The sequence below is a fragment of the Uranotaenia lowii genome, chromosome 2, assembly GCF_029784155.1.
Source record: "Uranotaenia lowii strain MFRU-FL chromosome 2, ASM2978415v1, whole genome shotgun sequence".
Lineage (NCBI taxonomy): Eukaryota > Metazoa > Arthropoda > Insecta > Diptera > Culicidae > Uranotaenia > Uranotaenia lowii.
In genome coordinates this window covers 427,246,927-427,264,405 of record NC_073692.1, presented here as the reverse complement: position 1 = coordinate 427,264,405, position 17,479 = coordinate 427,246,927, and the positions used below count along the sequence as shown (strand labels likewise).

The 17,479-nt window shown below is 36.4% G+C and overlaps 1 protein-coding gene across 2 annotated transcripts in view; it reads left to right on the top strand.

Moving 5' to 3' along the window:
* The window catches only part of LOC129745994 (sex peptide receptor), a 143,896-nt gene that overhangs the window by 109,980 nt on the left and 16,437 nt on the right, over positions 1–17,479 (top strand). For both annotated transcript variants that reach the window (XM_055739409.1, XM_055739408.1), the window contains exon 5: positions 1,712–1,834. In XM_055739409.1, coding sequence (XP_055595384.1) covers positions 1,712–1,834 — 123 coding nt within the window. The remainder of the gene's footprint in view (positions 1–1,711; positions 1,835–17,479) is intronic.

The window sequence follows — 17,479 nt, the reverse complement described above, 5'->3', positions numbered from 1 at the left end:
AAAATGACAAAAATGACAAAAATGACAAAAATGACAAAAATGACAAAAATGACAAAAATGACAAAAATGACAAAAATGACAAAAATGACAAAAATGACAAAAATGACAAAAATGACAAAAATGACAAAAATGACAAAAATGACAAAAATGACAAAAATGACAAAAATGACAAAAATGACAAAAATGACAAAAATGACAAAAATGACAAAAATGACAAAAATGACAAAAATGACAAAAATGACAAAAATGACAAAAATGACAAAAATGACAAAAATGACAAAAATGACAAAAATGACAAAAATGACAAAAATGACAAAAATGACAAAAATGACAAAAATGACAAAAATGACAAAAATGACAAAAATGACAAAAATGACAAAAATGACAAAAATGACAAAAATGACAAAAATGACAAAAATGACAAAAATGACAAAAATGACAAAAATGACAAAAATGACAAAAATGACAAAAATGACAAAAATGACAAAAATGACAAAAATGACAAAAATGACAAAAATGACAAAAATGACAAAAATGACAAAAATGACAAAAATGACAAAAATGACAAAAATGACAAAAATGACAAAAATGACAAAAATGACAAAAATGACAAAAATGACAAAATGACAAAAATGACAAAAATGACAAAAATGACAAAAATGACAAAAATGACAAAAATGACAAGAATGACAAGAATGACAAAAATGACAAAAATGACAAAAATGACAAAAATGACAAAAATGACAAAAATGATAAAATTAACAAAATTTACAAAAATTACAAAAATTTCAGAAAAAGACAAAAATGGGAAAATGGTGAAAATTGTGAAATTTTACTATACAAATAATAAGTTCTTAAATTTTATCTTCATAACTTAAATTTAAGACGGTACAACCTCATTGAACTGTTTCATGATTTATCCAAATGAAATAGGTTTTAAAAAATGTAGCAAAACTTTCAGTTGCTACATTATGATATTAACAATAAACGTAGAATTGTCATTTTATTCTCTAAATCGCTCAATCTTTGAACCGTTTTCTCAACATCCAGAAAATTTAATAACAGTCAGTGAATTCACATTCGACAAAATTGCAGAACGTCAGTCATGTAACCTAATATTATTTCTCATCCTTGTAACAACAACAACAACAACAACAACAAACATGTACGTGAGGCTAAAAGAGGGCAAAACAAATTCTCCACGTTCTCGAAGCTCAGGTCTTGCATTTTTCGGATAGCATAAAAACCTCCGAAACAAACCGACCCCTCTAGAGGTGGGTGGATACCTAGTAGGGTACGTCTCCTGGGATTTGCTCACATGAGTGATCGAATCGAACGAAGTGATTTGATTGGCCCCGACTTCCGAGCTGAGGTGGGTAAGGTGGCAAACTCAACTCGACATGCACTTGACCTCGATTATCGGAAAACGGAATGACTGGAACTATGGAAAGGTGATTCAGGGTTTTTTTTTATTGCAAAAAGGCTAGTCACATTGTTAGAACTGACTGAACCAAACTTTTGGAAAATAAGTAGAAATAAAAATTTCATAGACTACAAATTGAACAAAACTTTAAAAGATTTCTAACAGAAAGGTTTTTTACAAACTTGGATCGAAAATAAGATCTAGATATACAGAAACTAGCATATTTGATTCATAGAAAATTCAACATACATCCCATCCACTCACTGTTTATTGTCTCGCCCTTGGCAGGTACGTCTACGTCTGTCATGCACCGATCGCCAGGACGTGGTGTACGATTCCCCGAGTGAAGAAATGTATCACCTACATCTGCATAGCGGCCCTCATTCACCAGAGCACCCGGTTCTTTGATAAGTAAGTATAGCAGTTCTCCTTTGAATGGGATATGTTCTACAACAAGTTTAGCCATGTCTTTGAAGATGTGTTACGTGCAAGTGATAGCGTGATAGAATTTTTGTATATTGATAAACATTGACATTGAAGATGCGTTGTGATGAAATGGTGTGCTTATCTTTGCCAACTGAAATTTGAAGGCTTATAATATTACAAAGGCGAAAATTTTATCTTACTTTTTCCTATATTATTTTTAAAAGTTTTAGTTTTCAAGAGTTTCAATATCAGTGAGGCAGTATGTAGGTGTGAACATTCATCAAATTATAAAAAGAGTGGGTCTGAAATTACTTCCATCCGGTACCAACTCTAAAAGAATTTGCCCTGTGACCTTTACATTTTTATCTCTTCCATTTCAGAGTATCGATTTTAAAGCTATCTGCCAAAAATGTTTACTTTTCAGTAATTTATCCATAAGCGCGGCTAGCATTTGGTTCCCAAAATTCCAACCGATATCTAATTTCTGCCGAATGAGTTCGTCAGTATTTCCGCCAAAAACAAAACATGGAATCCAATTTGTTCTTTCCGGCGCAGATGATCCAAAATGCCAGTTGAAATTACGCCAATTGAATTTCTATTACGCCAACCACATCTAACGGTTCTCCTCGTGATGCTTTAGCGGGAATCGAGTTTCAAACGCATTTTTCGCGAATCGCCTTTCGATACTTAGAAAGCAAAAAGCCCCACATCCCACGAACACCGGAAGCCATCCACTTTCGCTCTTAGGAGGAAACCCGGTAGCGCGGAAGCATAACATGTGGCGTGTGGCCTATCGGCTCGTAGAACCCGTTCGATTCTTTTTTTTTCTCCCAGTTCCAGCACAATTTGGCACGTATACATTTGGGATTCAAGATAAATAGAATCGTCAGTCGGAAGAAAAAATAACAAAACGCAGAAAAACGATCCGCAATCACACTCACACTCGGCCCGGTAGCATCGAAAATATACTTACTTAACTGGCGTATTACTTTGAATATTTACCATTATGGCGGTTTTTCATCTTTCCATTATTGGGGTTGGTTTCACGTATCAGCAACATTCCGACACAATCGGAATGCAAAAGATGCTGGGCTGGCTAGGCCGTAGAAAAACGGGCTTATGAGTTTCTTCTGGAGCTATAACATATCTCAATAATTTGTCAATTCCTTTTTTATTAAAATTACTTCAAGTTCTTGATTCAATCTATTAATTTTCATTTCCATGATATGTTTGAATTCACATACATATATTGGCTTACGCACTAACAGTGCTTAGTAATATTGCGTCCGAAGCACGTTTCAAGAAGACAATTTGTTATGGCACTTCCAACTTCCAACTGGATTAGAATATATTTAATATTCTTTTTACAATAATATTAAAGGCTGTGGAAAAATACACGTGGTTACAGATTGAATAGATTGATTGAAAATTAACGTTCGGCATTCCGAGTAATTCAAATATTTTTACTTCAAAAACGAACATGACTAGGAAATCCAAACAAAAAAAAAACAACATCTACCTTTTGTACAACAATTACAACTATTAACAAGGGCTTGATGAGACTAAATAAATGACCTCAAAGATGCTCAAAACAGGTCCATTTCTTTTTATTATATTTTTTGTTCTATATGTGAAGCTAAGAAAGAGCTGTGTTTGTTTCACCATTCTATCTAACATGCTGTCCAGTAAAAAAATTGAGCGAAATTCCTTGGTCTATTAAAATTCGTTATATCAAGTAGCAAAATCATCGCTTTTGTAGAAGTCACACTTGAACGGATAATAGTTTGGTTTTCAACATCTTTTTTTTTATAAATCACGGCAACATCTAATTGTACAAATTAGACAAGGGATCATAAAAACAAACGAGTTTCTTGCTCCTTTTGGTTTTATCTATTCACATCTATTTACAAATTGCGAGCGTTTGCGATCGCGATATTCCAACATGCAATACTTTTTTTAACATCGGTCGCTGTTAGATGATATTGTTACTCTATGGAGCCACTTTTTCATGACGATTTATTATATTTTAACGATTTTTTATGAAAGCATAAAGGATAAACTGATCGAAACAAAAAGTTAATCTGAGGCCTGAAGGAATGATTTTGAGACTTGTTTACTTTGAAATTATTGCTCAAGAAGTATTCTTAACTTCAATTCCAAAAGACTGAATTTTCATAAAATTGAGAGTTAACACGTTGCGCCAACTAGCGACTGTTCATTCGTAAGATTTTTATACATTTCACTTTGCGTAGTAGATCGGTAAGTAGTTCATATGATAATGCCCTAGATAGAGAGATGCACAAAAACATACAAAATATGAAGAGAGGGTCCACACAGACATTGTATTTGTCTATGGAGCCACTTTAAATTTTTCGATTTGGTTTTCTCAATCATTTCCGTTTGCCAAATCACTGTTTTAAATCGTTACAGTTTAGAGAAAAGTGATTTTATATGGAAACTTCGATAAAATAGGTTTGGTGATTTCCCTTTTTTATCGAGTTTGTTTTTTTTTTTTGGTTTTCGTGGTTTTAATAGTTGCCTGCATGAGCATGAATGAATACGCATGAATGAATCACTTATTTACGTTCTTAAAATATTGTTTCTGGGTTAAACTCTTAAATTCAATTCCAACACACTTAAATCACATGATGACCAGAAAGAAAACAAAAACTACATGTATGTACAGTAAGGAACTTATTCGAAAAAAATGCAACACTTCGTTTCGTGAATAACTTTTGAATGCATGGATGGAAATTGAAAAAAAAAATCAGTGAAGCTACTTAGTAATGTAATGTGTAGGTACGTGAACAAAATTTGATCAACATTTTTCTAGTGATTTTTGAGATAGCATCCAATACTGAAGTTCATTGAAAAAAATTTTTGGGCAGAATTTTTGGGCAGAATCGAGAAAAATCCAGAAAAGTTCCAGTGGAAGACCTAAAAACAGCTGGAAATCAACAATTCAAATAAAATTTACATGGTTTAAATCGTTTTCAAAGTCCCAGAGGATCCAATAGTAAAGAATAAAAGTAAAAATGATTGATTCAATAAAGTGAGATAAATTTAAGAAGTTTTTTCGAGCTTAATCCGGAAATATTAATAGATGTTTTTTGAAGAAAAAAAAACAGTTTCAAGTGTTTTCTTTCTAAATTTTGGTTGAATAATTTTTGAATTTTGACCAAATTTGCCCGGATCTTGCTCTCTTTTTGGGATGCAAATTTTGAAATGAAATGACCGGATTTTACCAGGTTTTCAGACAAAAATGCCCGGATGCGCGGGTGAAAAATTTTGGAAACCTTAGAATAGTGTTTTTTATTGAACGAAGATCGATGGTTACTCTCTGGAGCCACAAACTATCAATCAGTTCTTAATTTGATTCAAAATTTGAATTTCCATTTCGTTGAAAAATGTGGATTTCCGGACGCCTACAACAATACTTTATGAAATATATATTTAAAAATCGGACCAATGAAACGTAATTTATACACAATACATTTTTATCCTTATAATAGAAATGATCGTACAATTATGACATTTTGTTCCAAATTTTCAATTTTGGGTTCAACCTATTTTTTTCATTCTTGATCCAAATTCAAGGTTTCAGTTTGAAATTTAGTTCTTCATAAAACTGTAATTTTGTAAAATAAAATATAAAAAAAAACTATTCCCTGCTTTTTCAGCAAAGTTACATGTTTCTTTAGTCGTAAACATTTATCAGAATTTCCATAATTTCCATAATTCAATTCTTTTTTTAATACAAACTGACTGACTACGGTTACAAATATGAAATTATGAAATTGAAATTACATTCAAAGTTATATGTTTGCGATCTCTTGCAATTTGGAGAAGTAATTTTTTCTATCTGGTTCGTCTAGCTGACTTATAAAAGGGCCTAACTTTTTTTCTACAAGGTAAAAAAGCAGCCCACCGATAAAATCAACAAAATGCGATGTTCTAATCGTGCGCAAAATATTTGAACTGCTTATGGGTAGATATTTTGAAAAATTTCGTAATGATCAGCAAAACAAACTCTTTAGCGGCAACCTGGCAGGGTTCCGACCAGAAACATTTCGTTGACAAGTCTCTCCTGTATTTCCTGGAGATGAACAAGGGAAAAAAATGAAAAATTTAATGTCTAGTACTTGAGGACGCCAACAATCTGTGGAAACTGCAAATTACTTTATTTTATACTAGCTGATCCCGTACGAACTTCGTTTCGCTTTAAATCATTGGTACGTCAAAATGAGTTAAGAAAATGAATTCGAAACATTCTTTCAACAGTTTTGGGGATTAAATTCAACAGTGTTTAAAGTCGCTATTATTACTATTACTTGAAATTCAAATTAAACGGTTGATTGGGTTTTTATTAAAATTTATGTGAGAGTGTTTTCTTCTCGATCGATTGCAAAATCTAGACATTATGGCAGAAACATGTCCTATTTATTTATGTGCACGACTCTTTTGCTTGACCTTCACACTTAAATTGGTATCAATTAACTGCCTCGAACAAAATTATTGCACAAAACACTGAACTTTCAATGAAACCCTCTTTTTCTGTCCCGTGGCCCGAAATTCGATAATTAAAACCAATTTTATGTTCCTCACATCTCCCTTGTGCCATTTTTTTTTTTTTTCAAATTATGTGTAAAATAACGTCAGGAACTTGAAAACAGTGAACAGTGAATATAGACGCCCCTTTCGCCGACCCTTGACACGGAACATGCTACCTGGAGTCAATTGCTCATAGTTTATAATCCTCATCTGAACATTTTCATCTCAATCCGATGCATGATCACGACAATATCGCGAAAACAGTGAGCAACTAACATGGACGGCCTTTTTTTACTACGATTCAAAACTTGACTCCTGAAATCAGTTATCTTTTCTGTTAAACTCCCATGTGTCAATTTTCATTACAATTCTATGCTCAATCAAGAGAATATCGTAAAAATAGTGAACAGATAATAACCCCTTTTGCCGACCCCTGAGTCAAGATTTGAAACCTGAAAGCAAAAGAGCGTCCCTCAAAACTCCTATGCGGAAATTTTCATCTCAATCCAATGTAGAATAACGTCAAAATCGCAAAAACATTAAAGTTGGGTATGGATGACTCCTTCAGCCGACTTCCGATCCGCAATTCAAAACTTGAAATCGATTGCTCGTCCCTCAAAACACTCATGTGCTAATTTTCATCACAATCCGATGTATAATAACGTCAATATCGCAAAAACATTAATCAGTGGATATAGACGACCCCTTTTGCCGACCCCTAACCCTAAATTTGATAACTGTAATGGATTGCTCGTATCTCAAAACACTCATGTGCAAATTTTCATCACAATCCGATGTATAATAACGTCAATATCGCAAAAACATTAATCAGTGAATATGGACGATCCCTTTTGCCAACTTCTGACCCTAAATTTGATAATTGTAATCGATTGCTCGTCTCTCAAAACACTCATGAGCAAATTTTCATCACAATCCAATGTAAAATAAAGCCAATATCGCAAAAACATTAATCATTGAATATGGACGACCCCTTTGGCCGACCCCTGACCCTAAATTTGATAACTGTAATCGGTTGCTCGTCTCTCAAAACACTCATGTGCAAATTTTCATCACAATCCGACGGAAAATAACGTCAATAACGTGAAAACAATATTTTTCTTGTATGGACGACCCCCTTCAGAAGGGGTCGTCCAAAAATCTAAAAACATTTTTCATCATTCCTGAGCCTAATGAGCATCCATGCCAAATTTCAGATCTCTAGCTCTTAAGGCGGCTGAGTCTATAGAGGACAAACAAACAAACAAACAAACATACAGATAATTGCTTTTTATATATATAGATAAAAAAAAACGTTGAAAACTGAAAATCAATTTTACTTTTGTTTTTGAAAATATCTTAAAATCAATTTTGTTTAAAATTTGTTTAAAAATTCGTAAATATTCTCGTATTTAACAGAGTAGGTAAAATTAAACAAAATACTTCTTTAATTTTTTTTCGCAGAAGACAGCATTTCTTGCGGTCTTCCAAAAAGTTTATCATTGTTTAAAAACTTTATTTTAAAAAAAAATTGTAATATAATACAGTTTTGTCAGAAAAGTGCTGAAATTTCAATTAAATTATTTAATTTTCCCTGTTTTCAAAAGATTTTGAAGAAAATAAACCTGATAGAAAAATAACTTTTATTGTAATTTGTATCCAGAGCACCAAAATCATCAAAAAATAGCTGTTAAATTCTGTGCACCTTGAAAATTTAAAATTTTGAAAATTTTGTGGCCTTGTGTAAATTTTCAAAACCCTTTTGAATGTGCAATAAAACATTTCGAAGGACAAGAATCACAAATTAAAATTGAGGCCAAACTTTTTTTTAACAATATTTCATATTAGCATATTAGCAAATTAGTAATGACATATATTTTTTATAATCAAAGTTATAAGTAATAAAGTAATGGATAATATGTTTAACTTTTTTTTGCTAATTCTGTTGACTATCGTGAGAAGTAAGCATATGTCACTTGGCTACTAGCTTGTTGATGTATTAAATTAGTACTTGATGAATGAAATTTGAAGATGAAATAGTTGGTTTCTAATTCTGATATTGTTAATTTATAGTGTCGTGAAATTAAATGTTTTAGTCCTAGTCCGATACAGGCCTTAATTCCACTGGAGGCGAGCCAATTTTCTAACATGTTTGTTAACAGTTATTCTTAAATATCTTTTGGGATCAAACAATTTCCCATTGCTACGGTAAATTCATGTCTAGAACTGAAAATTTTATTTAAAAAAAATCTTCATGAGGGGGGGGGGGGGGGAGGATAAACCCCTTTTCACACCACTTTTTTACATTTTTGTGGTTATGATCATAAAGAATTTCAAAAAATATATTCTTATGTGCAACGTATGAATGAGCTATGAAATGAAAAATGAAACGTATAGCTTTTAACTTCAGTGTATTTGAACTCTAAGTAATTTTTTTTTAGACTTTGAATAACGAAAAACTGAAATGTTGTACGTGCAATAATATCCGGAAAACATTTTAACACTCGAAGTCTGATCAGAAAGTTTTTTCCTGTGCTTTCAGGGTGTGTCCCAAATGGCGTTTTTTCTTACCTTTGACGATGCATTTAAGTCATTTTTGATCAGTAATTGCATAGATAAATTCGAGATATTCGCTTCCTTAGTCAGCTTCTGATTTAAATAATCTCATTGGATTCCACTTCACTTTCGTCGTGACCACTGATCGTGTCCTTCCACTATCCGGCTTCCGTGGACATTGACAATCAAGGAGAGAACGTTTCACACAAAAGTGTGTATATCTCTGAAACAACTGAAATGTACAGATCTAAATGTTCACTGGGTGGTTTTCTCATTACGAGAGGGATCGTGTTTAGAATCCTATAAGGTAAATCGAAAGAAAATGCTCCTTAAAGTGGGCTTGCCTGATGGTTTTCAAAAAAAGCGGGACATTGAGAGAAAAAAAGCGTCAAAAAATGCTCCCATGTGTTTTTCGATGCCTTTTGGGTCACCAAGCATCAATGTAAAATTTGAAATGATTTGGTTGATTCCTGAGTAAGCGCGACGCGTTAAAATTTTGTATGGAAGAAGAATTTTCTGCACATTAAATCATCCATAAAATTCAAGTAAGCTTGAAATGAAATTGGTATTTGACTTTTGGATTTGACTATTTTCAGGCTTCATTTTTTGCTAACGTGACAAGCAGCTAAGCATTTCATGAACCAAGTTATGGCCATTTCAAAACAAAAAATCAGAATCCATTGAAAATTACTCATGAATGGCAGACTTTGCTTACAAAAATCCGTCCTGACCTAATCTAGCAGTGCTCGTGATAGTGGGTGTACTTTGTTTTTCTTTATTATTTATGTTTTTGTTTTAAATAAATGTTAAAAAATAGTAAACTAGTGTAGTTTTTTTCTCAAAAGACTAATAATATCTTGAAATTTTATAAAAACTGCAAATATCCCGAGGAATATCTAAAATTTTACTTCGCTTTGTATTTTTACACGACACTAAGCTGTTCCCTTTTCGTGCATCGTTTTTGGTCTAAATTTACTCACCTCATGGTGTAATTTTAGATCATAAATGATATTCCGTTTTCGTGCATCGTTTTCAATCTAAAATTACACCAATTTTTCTTGCTGTGTAGTTTGAAATTCCACATATGAATTTATTTAAAAAAAAACCTGAATTTATGCAATACATTTATCTTTACCTAGGAAATGCGTGTTTAACGTGACGAAGATGGTTTTGAAAACATCCCATCAGGTTATGTTCAAATCTTGAAAAAATCACCACTGAATCTTTTTAAAAATAAACAAATCTGAACTGGAAATACAATAGTTGAAAACTGCAGGAGTGGCATTTTTGCTTTTTGCACTAATAAAATAGATTTGATCTTTTTTAATTCAATTTTTTTTTTCAGTCAGAAACTTCCTCTTGTACACCTTTATATTACTTCGACTGAATCCGAATGTTGCGACGAGACCGGAACGAGTTCGGAGAATTTAAAATAAGCACTAAACTCGCCAAATAATTAGCATTTTCAGTTTGTTATGTGCACTCCTGCAAAAAATATCATAACGTAGATCGCAAACGTTTGGCTGGAGATAACTGGTAAGGTAGGGTGGCAGCCAAATGGGTCATGTCGATTTTCGCAAACCGATTATATACCTTCATTTTGCATTTCTTTTAAGTCATTTTCACTAAAATTAAAATTTCGATTTTCCCATTTACTTTTCGATTCCTTCACGTAATTTTTAAAATCTGAAATTCGATTTTTGACAAAATGTTCGTTTCGAGATACTACCAGATTTTGACTTTTTATGCTTTTTCAAGTCAAGTTAGTGATTTTTGAGGGTAAAAAAAATGAAACTTTGAGCGCTTTGAGACGCCCTTAAATCGAGTCCGGTTCAGCTAAAATTTTGAACAGGTCAGGTTTTTGGGCCTATCTATAAAATGTGTATGGGCGGTTTCGAAATTCGATTATCAAATTTTTCTCATACAAACATTGCCACCTTACTGTAGGGTGTATGTGATTCACCTTTGCTCCTGCCTGTAAGCATGTACCGTCTCGATTCTTTCCAGAGTCTAAAGCTGAAAAAAGACGGCAAAAAAACCTTCAGCAAACAATAATCCCTTATTAATTCGTTAACACACCCACATTGCGAAATAAGAAAATAAATTTTTGAGCAAAATTTGCGCAAATAAACTTCAAGCACCTAAGCGCCAACAACTCAAGGAGTTGATGTGCTGAAGTCGCTTTAAACCCGAACTTTCTTCCCAGGGGTGGACTTCCACCCTACAAAATGGGGTTGGCGATATGAGGAAAGTAGCGCCGTAACACGAACTTAGACTCTGTGGTATAATCCGTAGAACTCCGCTGCATAAAATGTGCAAACACTATGCTCAAAGCTTTGAACACCCTGGGTAACTAAAATGGTCAACTTACCGATAGAATCTTCCTTCCACTCGCGCACTAAGCCACCGCCGGATAACTTCCACAGTTTGGGGTTGGACTGGAATCGGTCCAGGGTCGGCTAAATGGCTAAAGGGCCCAGTTTTTCTTCTTCACATCCCAAGAAAACTCCATTTTCACCACCAGTTAGGAAAGTCACCATTATCAACTCATGACGACTGTCAGAATAACGATAAGCTATTCTGTGGTCCTCCGGGTGGAATTTTCCATTTTACCGGCGTTTTCCAGTTCATTCACCCAGGGATCAACTCCCACTGAGTCTAACTTGATACATGAACAAATTATGTATTGGAGATCTACGAATATTACCACATTGTCTACTACGCGTAGCTACGGTCCGTTACAAGCATTTTCAAAAGTACCTACCCTTAAATTTTCTAGTAAACACTGTTGGTTTTATGGAATTTCAAACAACCATGCTAGGTAAATCAGTTTTTTTTTTCTTTTGGTAATGTTTAACTTTTTTGTTGAATATTTTTTCAATAACTAGAAAAACTTTCGGTTTTCTAATCAGGCTAGGTAAACCCATCATAGCTTTATTGTTCCCTTGAAAGGGATGAAACAAAAGATGTTCGTTTACTGCTCCAAGATCGCCGATTCTCATGCTTCAGGTAGATTTTTTGATTTTGTTTCTTGAATGGGGGAATCTTCACCGTTCATTGTATTGTATTCTCCTGCATTTAGAATGGGATTGGGGACCTGGGAATGGCACGAGAACCGATGGGCACTAGCAGCGGAATACCCAACATCGCCGTCGACAACATTCTGCAATCTCTGTAAAATTGTGCTTTTTTCTCGCTCAACAACCTTCCCCCAACCCCCCTGCCTGGTCTTTCGGAGTCACTCGTTTCGCGGAAATGAAACTGCTAGAGGCGCAGTCGGGAGTCGTGTTTCAACAATTTGGACTCCCCCCGCGCGTAAAAACGGGGAAGATGGCCGGGCAGAATAGCGGAGGAAATTCCCGTTGCACATACCAACCGACCTAGACCGACCACATGTATAGCAGCTTCCTTTCTTCTGCATTCTCACTCAACCTTTTTCCAGATGTGTCGCCAGAGATTGTGAGGGTGGGTGCATGTTTGTGTGTGAGATTGTATGCTAGTTTCTGTACGCCCCCGGTGTGGGTGTTTGCGTAGTTAAGCAGATCCATCGCACATAGTTTAACCCACGCTCGGTGCAAATAAAGCCTCGAATTTATTTCACAAACATCCTTTTGCCGCGTAGTTGACTGTATTTTTTTATATTAGGTACGCCTTACCACCGCATCTCTATTTGGTGAAAATTGTGCTGAATTTATGGTGCGGTTCGTTCCTTGGCATTCTTTTTTGACGAGCCCGGGAAAGATGGAATTCAAGAAATGCCCGTTTGTGAAAGCTACGGTTACAAAAACTCATTAATTATTCATTATCTGGGAAAATAATATTTTCTTTATTTTAATGCGCTGAGTCAACGTAGAAGTCTGTTTAGCGATAAGCTGTGACGAAATTTCTTCAATTTAAACTGTGTTTCTGGATCATCTCGGGAACTAGATAATGAGTTTGAATTATCTGTGGCTTCAGCTTTTTCCGGAAAGGATATCATTGGTATTGATTCATTTAATTAATCGTTCGGCAGCCTCAAATGGAAATCCCACGTGCGAAGCAATTAATATTTGCGTTTCTCAAATTTTTCTGCATTATCTCCATTCGCGCAAACACAGAATTTTTGGTTGTCGAAAACCAACGTTTTTATTTATATTTTCTCCACGCGCATACCTTCACATATTTCGTACAAGAAACATCGAAAAGCAAACACCCAGCTGCGGTAAAATAATTAAATTTTGGGTACCTACCTATCTATGTATATCGCTGAAGACCACCGGAATCGGTATTTTCGTTTGTTATCGTTTGTGGAATTTTACAATCCATTCGGAAACATTTCCAAACCAATCAGCCTTAATTTCGGTTGTGTTGTAGTTTCCGATAACCAGCAAGAGCTTCAATTAGGCAGCTCGAGCTTCCGGTTTAGCTTTTGTTTTCCCGGATATTGCAGTACGTGGAGGCTACACATGAAAGTACATAAAATTTAATGGTTGATATTTTTTCCAATTCCTACCACACTTGTTTGAATTCGAGCAAAAAAGCCTTTCATTGACCATTTCTATCTTTCATTAGACTGAGTCGATTTGGGGTCATTTTTGAAATTCTCAAACCCTGGGGTCTAAAAAGCTTCGTCAAAACTCATCCATGATTTTTGCAGAATTTTTAAATAACGTTTACATGAGTAAATTTGAACTTTTAGGTTTGTATGAGAAAATTGAATATTTAATACTGAAAAATCAACATCTTTTTCCTTTCTTCTGTGGAACCGAGCCAGCTGATGGTTTCTGTGCCAATTTATTAAATTCCTAAAGGAAATTTTCCGCTGAGCAACTTTGTCTGAGACCGTGACTTCGTATTTTATTAACTGTTCAACAGGAGAATGTATTTTCGCATTGATAAACAATAAATTAAACTGACATCACTGTATGGCGCATAGCGAGGTATTGCATGACTACTTTTCATTGAATTATGAGTCAATAAAAATCCATCTCCATAACAGTGGCTCCATAGAAAGCAATTTTGATGAAAAAAACTTTTCAAATTCTTCAAACAGGTTATTATAAAGGCTTTGCCGTAGACGGAGCCACGAAGTGAATAACGCTCGAAAACTTTAAATTTAAGTTTAGTTTATAATTTTTGCAACATTTTTCACCCACATTTTCCCCATAGCATTTTCATTCAGATTCTATTGAACTTACGGCATCCTCCGTGAAGGCGCTGCAGCGCATTGAGTGGCCACGAAGCTTTTCATTCTCCGCCTTGGTGTGGGCAAACCTCCTCTCGCCGCCTCCGGCATCATGCCCCAAATTATTTTGCCGATGCCTCCGCTAGTACGCCGACCACAGATGCAGTCGAGCAGTGCCGTTGATGATAAATGGCCCAATGCCACAGTTGACTCGATGATGGCAGGTGCAGTCGAAGATTGCAGTCGAAACTGCCGATGATGATACGTGGCCAAATGCCACAGTTGATTCGGCGACCACCGATGCAATCGGAAAGTGCAGTCGCAACTGCCGGTGATAGTGGATGGCCCAAGGCCACCGTTGATTCGGCGACCGCAGATGCAGCCGAAAAGTGCAGTCGAGACTGCCGACGGTAGTGAATGGCCAAATGCCACAGTCGATTCCACGATCGCAGGTCCAGCCGAAAAGTGCAGTCGAGGCTGCCTATGATGCTGAGTGGCCAAATGCCACAGTTGATTGCACCACTGCAGGTACAGCCGAAAGGTGCAGTCGAAGCTGCCGATGATGATATGTGGCCCGATGTTGTTGTTTTCTGCTGCTGAAGGTGTTGTTGTTCCGCTGCTGGTGCTCTTGTTGTTCTGCTGCTGGTTCAGCAATTCCCAAGCAGCTGAAGGTGGTCGAAAGCCAGGCCAACCAGTTGTTCCGGATTCGTTTGCCGACGACATTTCTCCTCGCGCTGCTTCACACCAGCTTAGTGTCGCTTTGACAAGCCACCAGGGGAAAGAAGCGGAACCTGGGGCTTCTACTGGCGTACGCACAGTGTGCGAAAAGGCACGAACAACAATTTCCTCCGGTTTGGCACAGGCGGTAAATAAAAAAGGCCGCTTTGCGCGACCTTTGGTGGAGTTTCTTCTCGCCCCGGCTGAGCGATGTTCCGCATGGGTGCACTTGACGAATGATCGTCCTGAGATCGGCGTTTGTCCTTTCAATTTGCCGTTAATGTCCAGCGTTTTCTTCCGCTTCGTGTCGTGAAAACGGCGCGATAAAACTTTTGCGACCGACCCGAACTGTTAAAATTTTCCGTCTCCCGGAAATTGCAGTGACAGCTTCTTTCACGGTTAGCTGATTTTACTTCGCTCAGAGTATTTTTTAATACACGCTTATTATTTTTGCGTTTGAATGGGTGAATCTTTATCACGCTTATTTTCTCTGCGTGGGGATGGGTTTTTATACAAAGTTGCCAATATCGCTGATATCATATCAAATAAAAATATTGTTATAAAACTCGAACGTAACAAGGTTATTGTTAAGTACCACAAATTTCTTACAAATCGTAACCCAAACACATAATCCAAAACTCAGCTACAACATTGAACATCTTCGTTGGTCTGGAATTTTGCAACAAAGTTCAGGTTAGATCGAGAATGATACGCTTCAAAATATAATCAAGATTTAAAAAATGAGCAATTTTTTTTCGAATTATTATCATGTTTTTTTTTTCATTTTTAAACTAATATAATACATAGATAATAATTCCTTTTTCCAAAAGACTCTTTTCACCAGAACGTTATATTCTAATGTGATATAAAATCAGACACACACCATTCTTCAATTGCTGTACCCTAAACGGTACTAAATGAACCATTTTCTAAAGCAAACAAACAAACGATTATCGAAAATCCGCCTGACTGACGCCGGCATTCGTTGTTTTCAAGAGCTGTGAAAATTATGGAAAATTAGATTGTTTACCGAGCCGAGTTGACAATCCAATAATGCACAATTGCCGGATATTTCCTATGGAGGCAAAAGCTTTTGGCTTTCTATTTGACATTGTGTTGGTTGACATTCTTATTCAAGAACGATTATTCTGGATATGGAAACCAACTTTGTTTGGTTAAATTTTTCTTTCAGGGAAAACAATTTCCAAAAAAATCAACGAAGCTAAATAAGTTTAAAGAAAAAAAAAACAAGATGATCCACTTCCAATCATCGTAAGGATGATATCGAGCTCAAGCTTCCCCCGTAGTTAAGCTAAAAATCTCTTTCTTATTTATGAGCTTTCAATTTGAAAGCAATTGCTCGAGCTAAAATCTTCAGCTCCAGAGTAGATAGCTTCCTACTACTTTTGTTGCTATAGCTGGTAAAATTTAGAATTTGCAAACAATCTTCTCCCCTACATCTGCTCCAACAACAACCCGAAGGCAGCCAGCTTCGAAAATAGACTGTCATTAAATTGATTTTGTCCAATTAGTTATTCGAGTTTATCGTCTTGAAAAATTGCCTTTCCTGAGTGCTCCTGTAAGTGTGTATATTGTTTGTGGGGGAGTACCCAACTTAGAGCAAGCAGCATAAAATGAACTCAGTTACTGAATGGAGCAGAGCATAAATGTACGGCGCGAATGCAAGGAAGCTTTATCGGTTCAATCATGCTGTTAACGGTACAAAGAAGCCGTTGGCCTTCCTCTTTTTTTTTTAAATTAATGGGCCGTTTTGAGAGTGATTGAAAATGCGCTCTGGAGATTCCATTATTAGTTATTTTCCGTCTCACGACATAACTTGACGAACGAAATTCACTCGGTCCATGGCAACCGTTCTCCAATTTCTCGGGCCTTGTTGTTTCTTGTTCCTACCGGATTCGTAGCGAACACCTGTTTTGCAGGACAGTCGTCCGGCATTCTCGCAACATGTCCTGCCCAGCGTATCCGGCCAGCTTTCACCACCTTCTGGATATTGGGTTCACCGTAGAGTCGCGCGAGCTCGTGGTTCATCCTTCGCCTCCACACTCCGTCCTCCTGTACGCCGCCAAAGATGGTTCTTAACACTCGTCGCTCGAATACTCCGAGTGTACGCAGGTCCTCCTCGAGCAATATCCATGCCTCGTGCCCGTAGAGAACAACCGGTCTAATGAGCGTCATATACAGGTTGCACTTCGTGCGAGGGCTAAGTCTTCTCGACCGCAGTTGCTTGTGGAGTCCATAGTAGGCACGACTTCCGCTGATAATTCGCCGCCGGATCTCGAGGCTGATGTCATTGTCTGCGGTCACCAGTGAGCCGAGATAGACAAAGTCTTCGACTATCTCCAGCTCGTCGCCGTCGATCGTGACCTCGTTATTATTGGACAAGCAGGTTCGGTCGGTCTCGGATCCGCAGGCCAGCATGTACTTCGTCTTGGACGTATTAATCATCAACCCAATCCTTCCTGCTTCACGTTCCAGTTTGCGGTAGATCTCCTCCACCGCCGCAGATGATCTGCCGACTATATCAATGTCATCGCAAAGCAGATAAGTTGACTGGATTTGTTGAAAATCGTGCCCCGCATTTCACCCACCGCTCGTCGAATAACACCTTCTTGCGCAACGTTGAA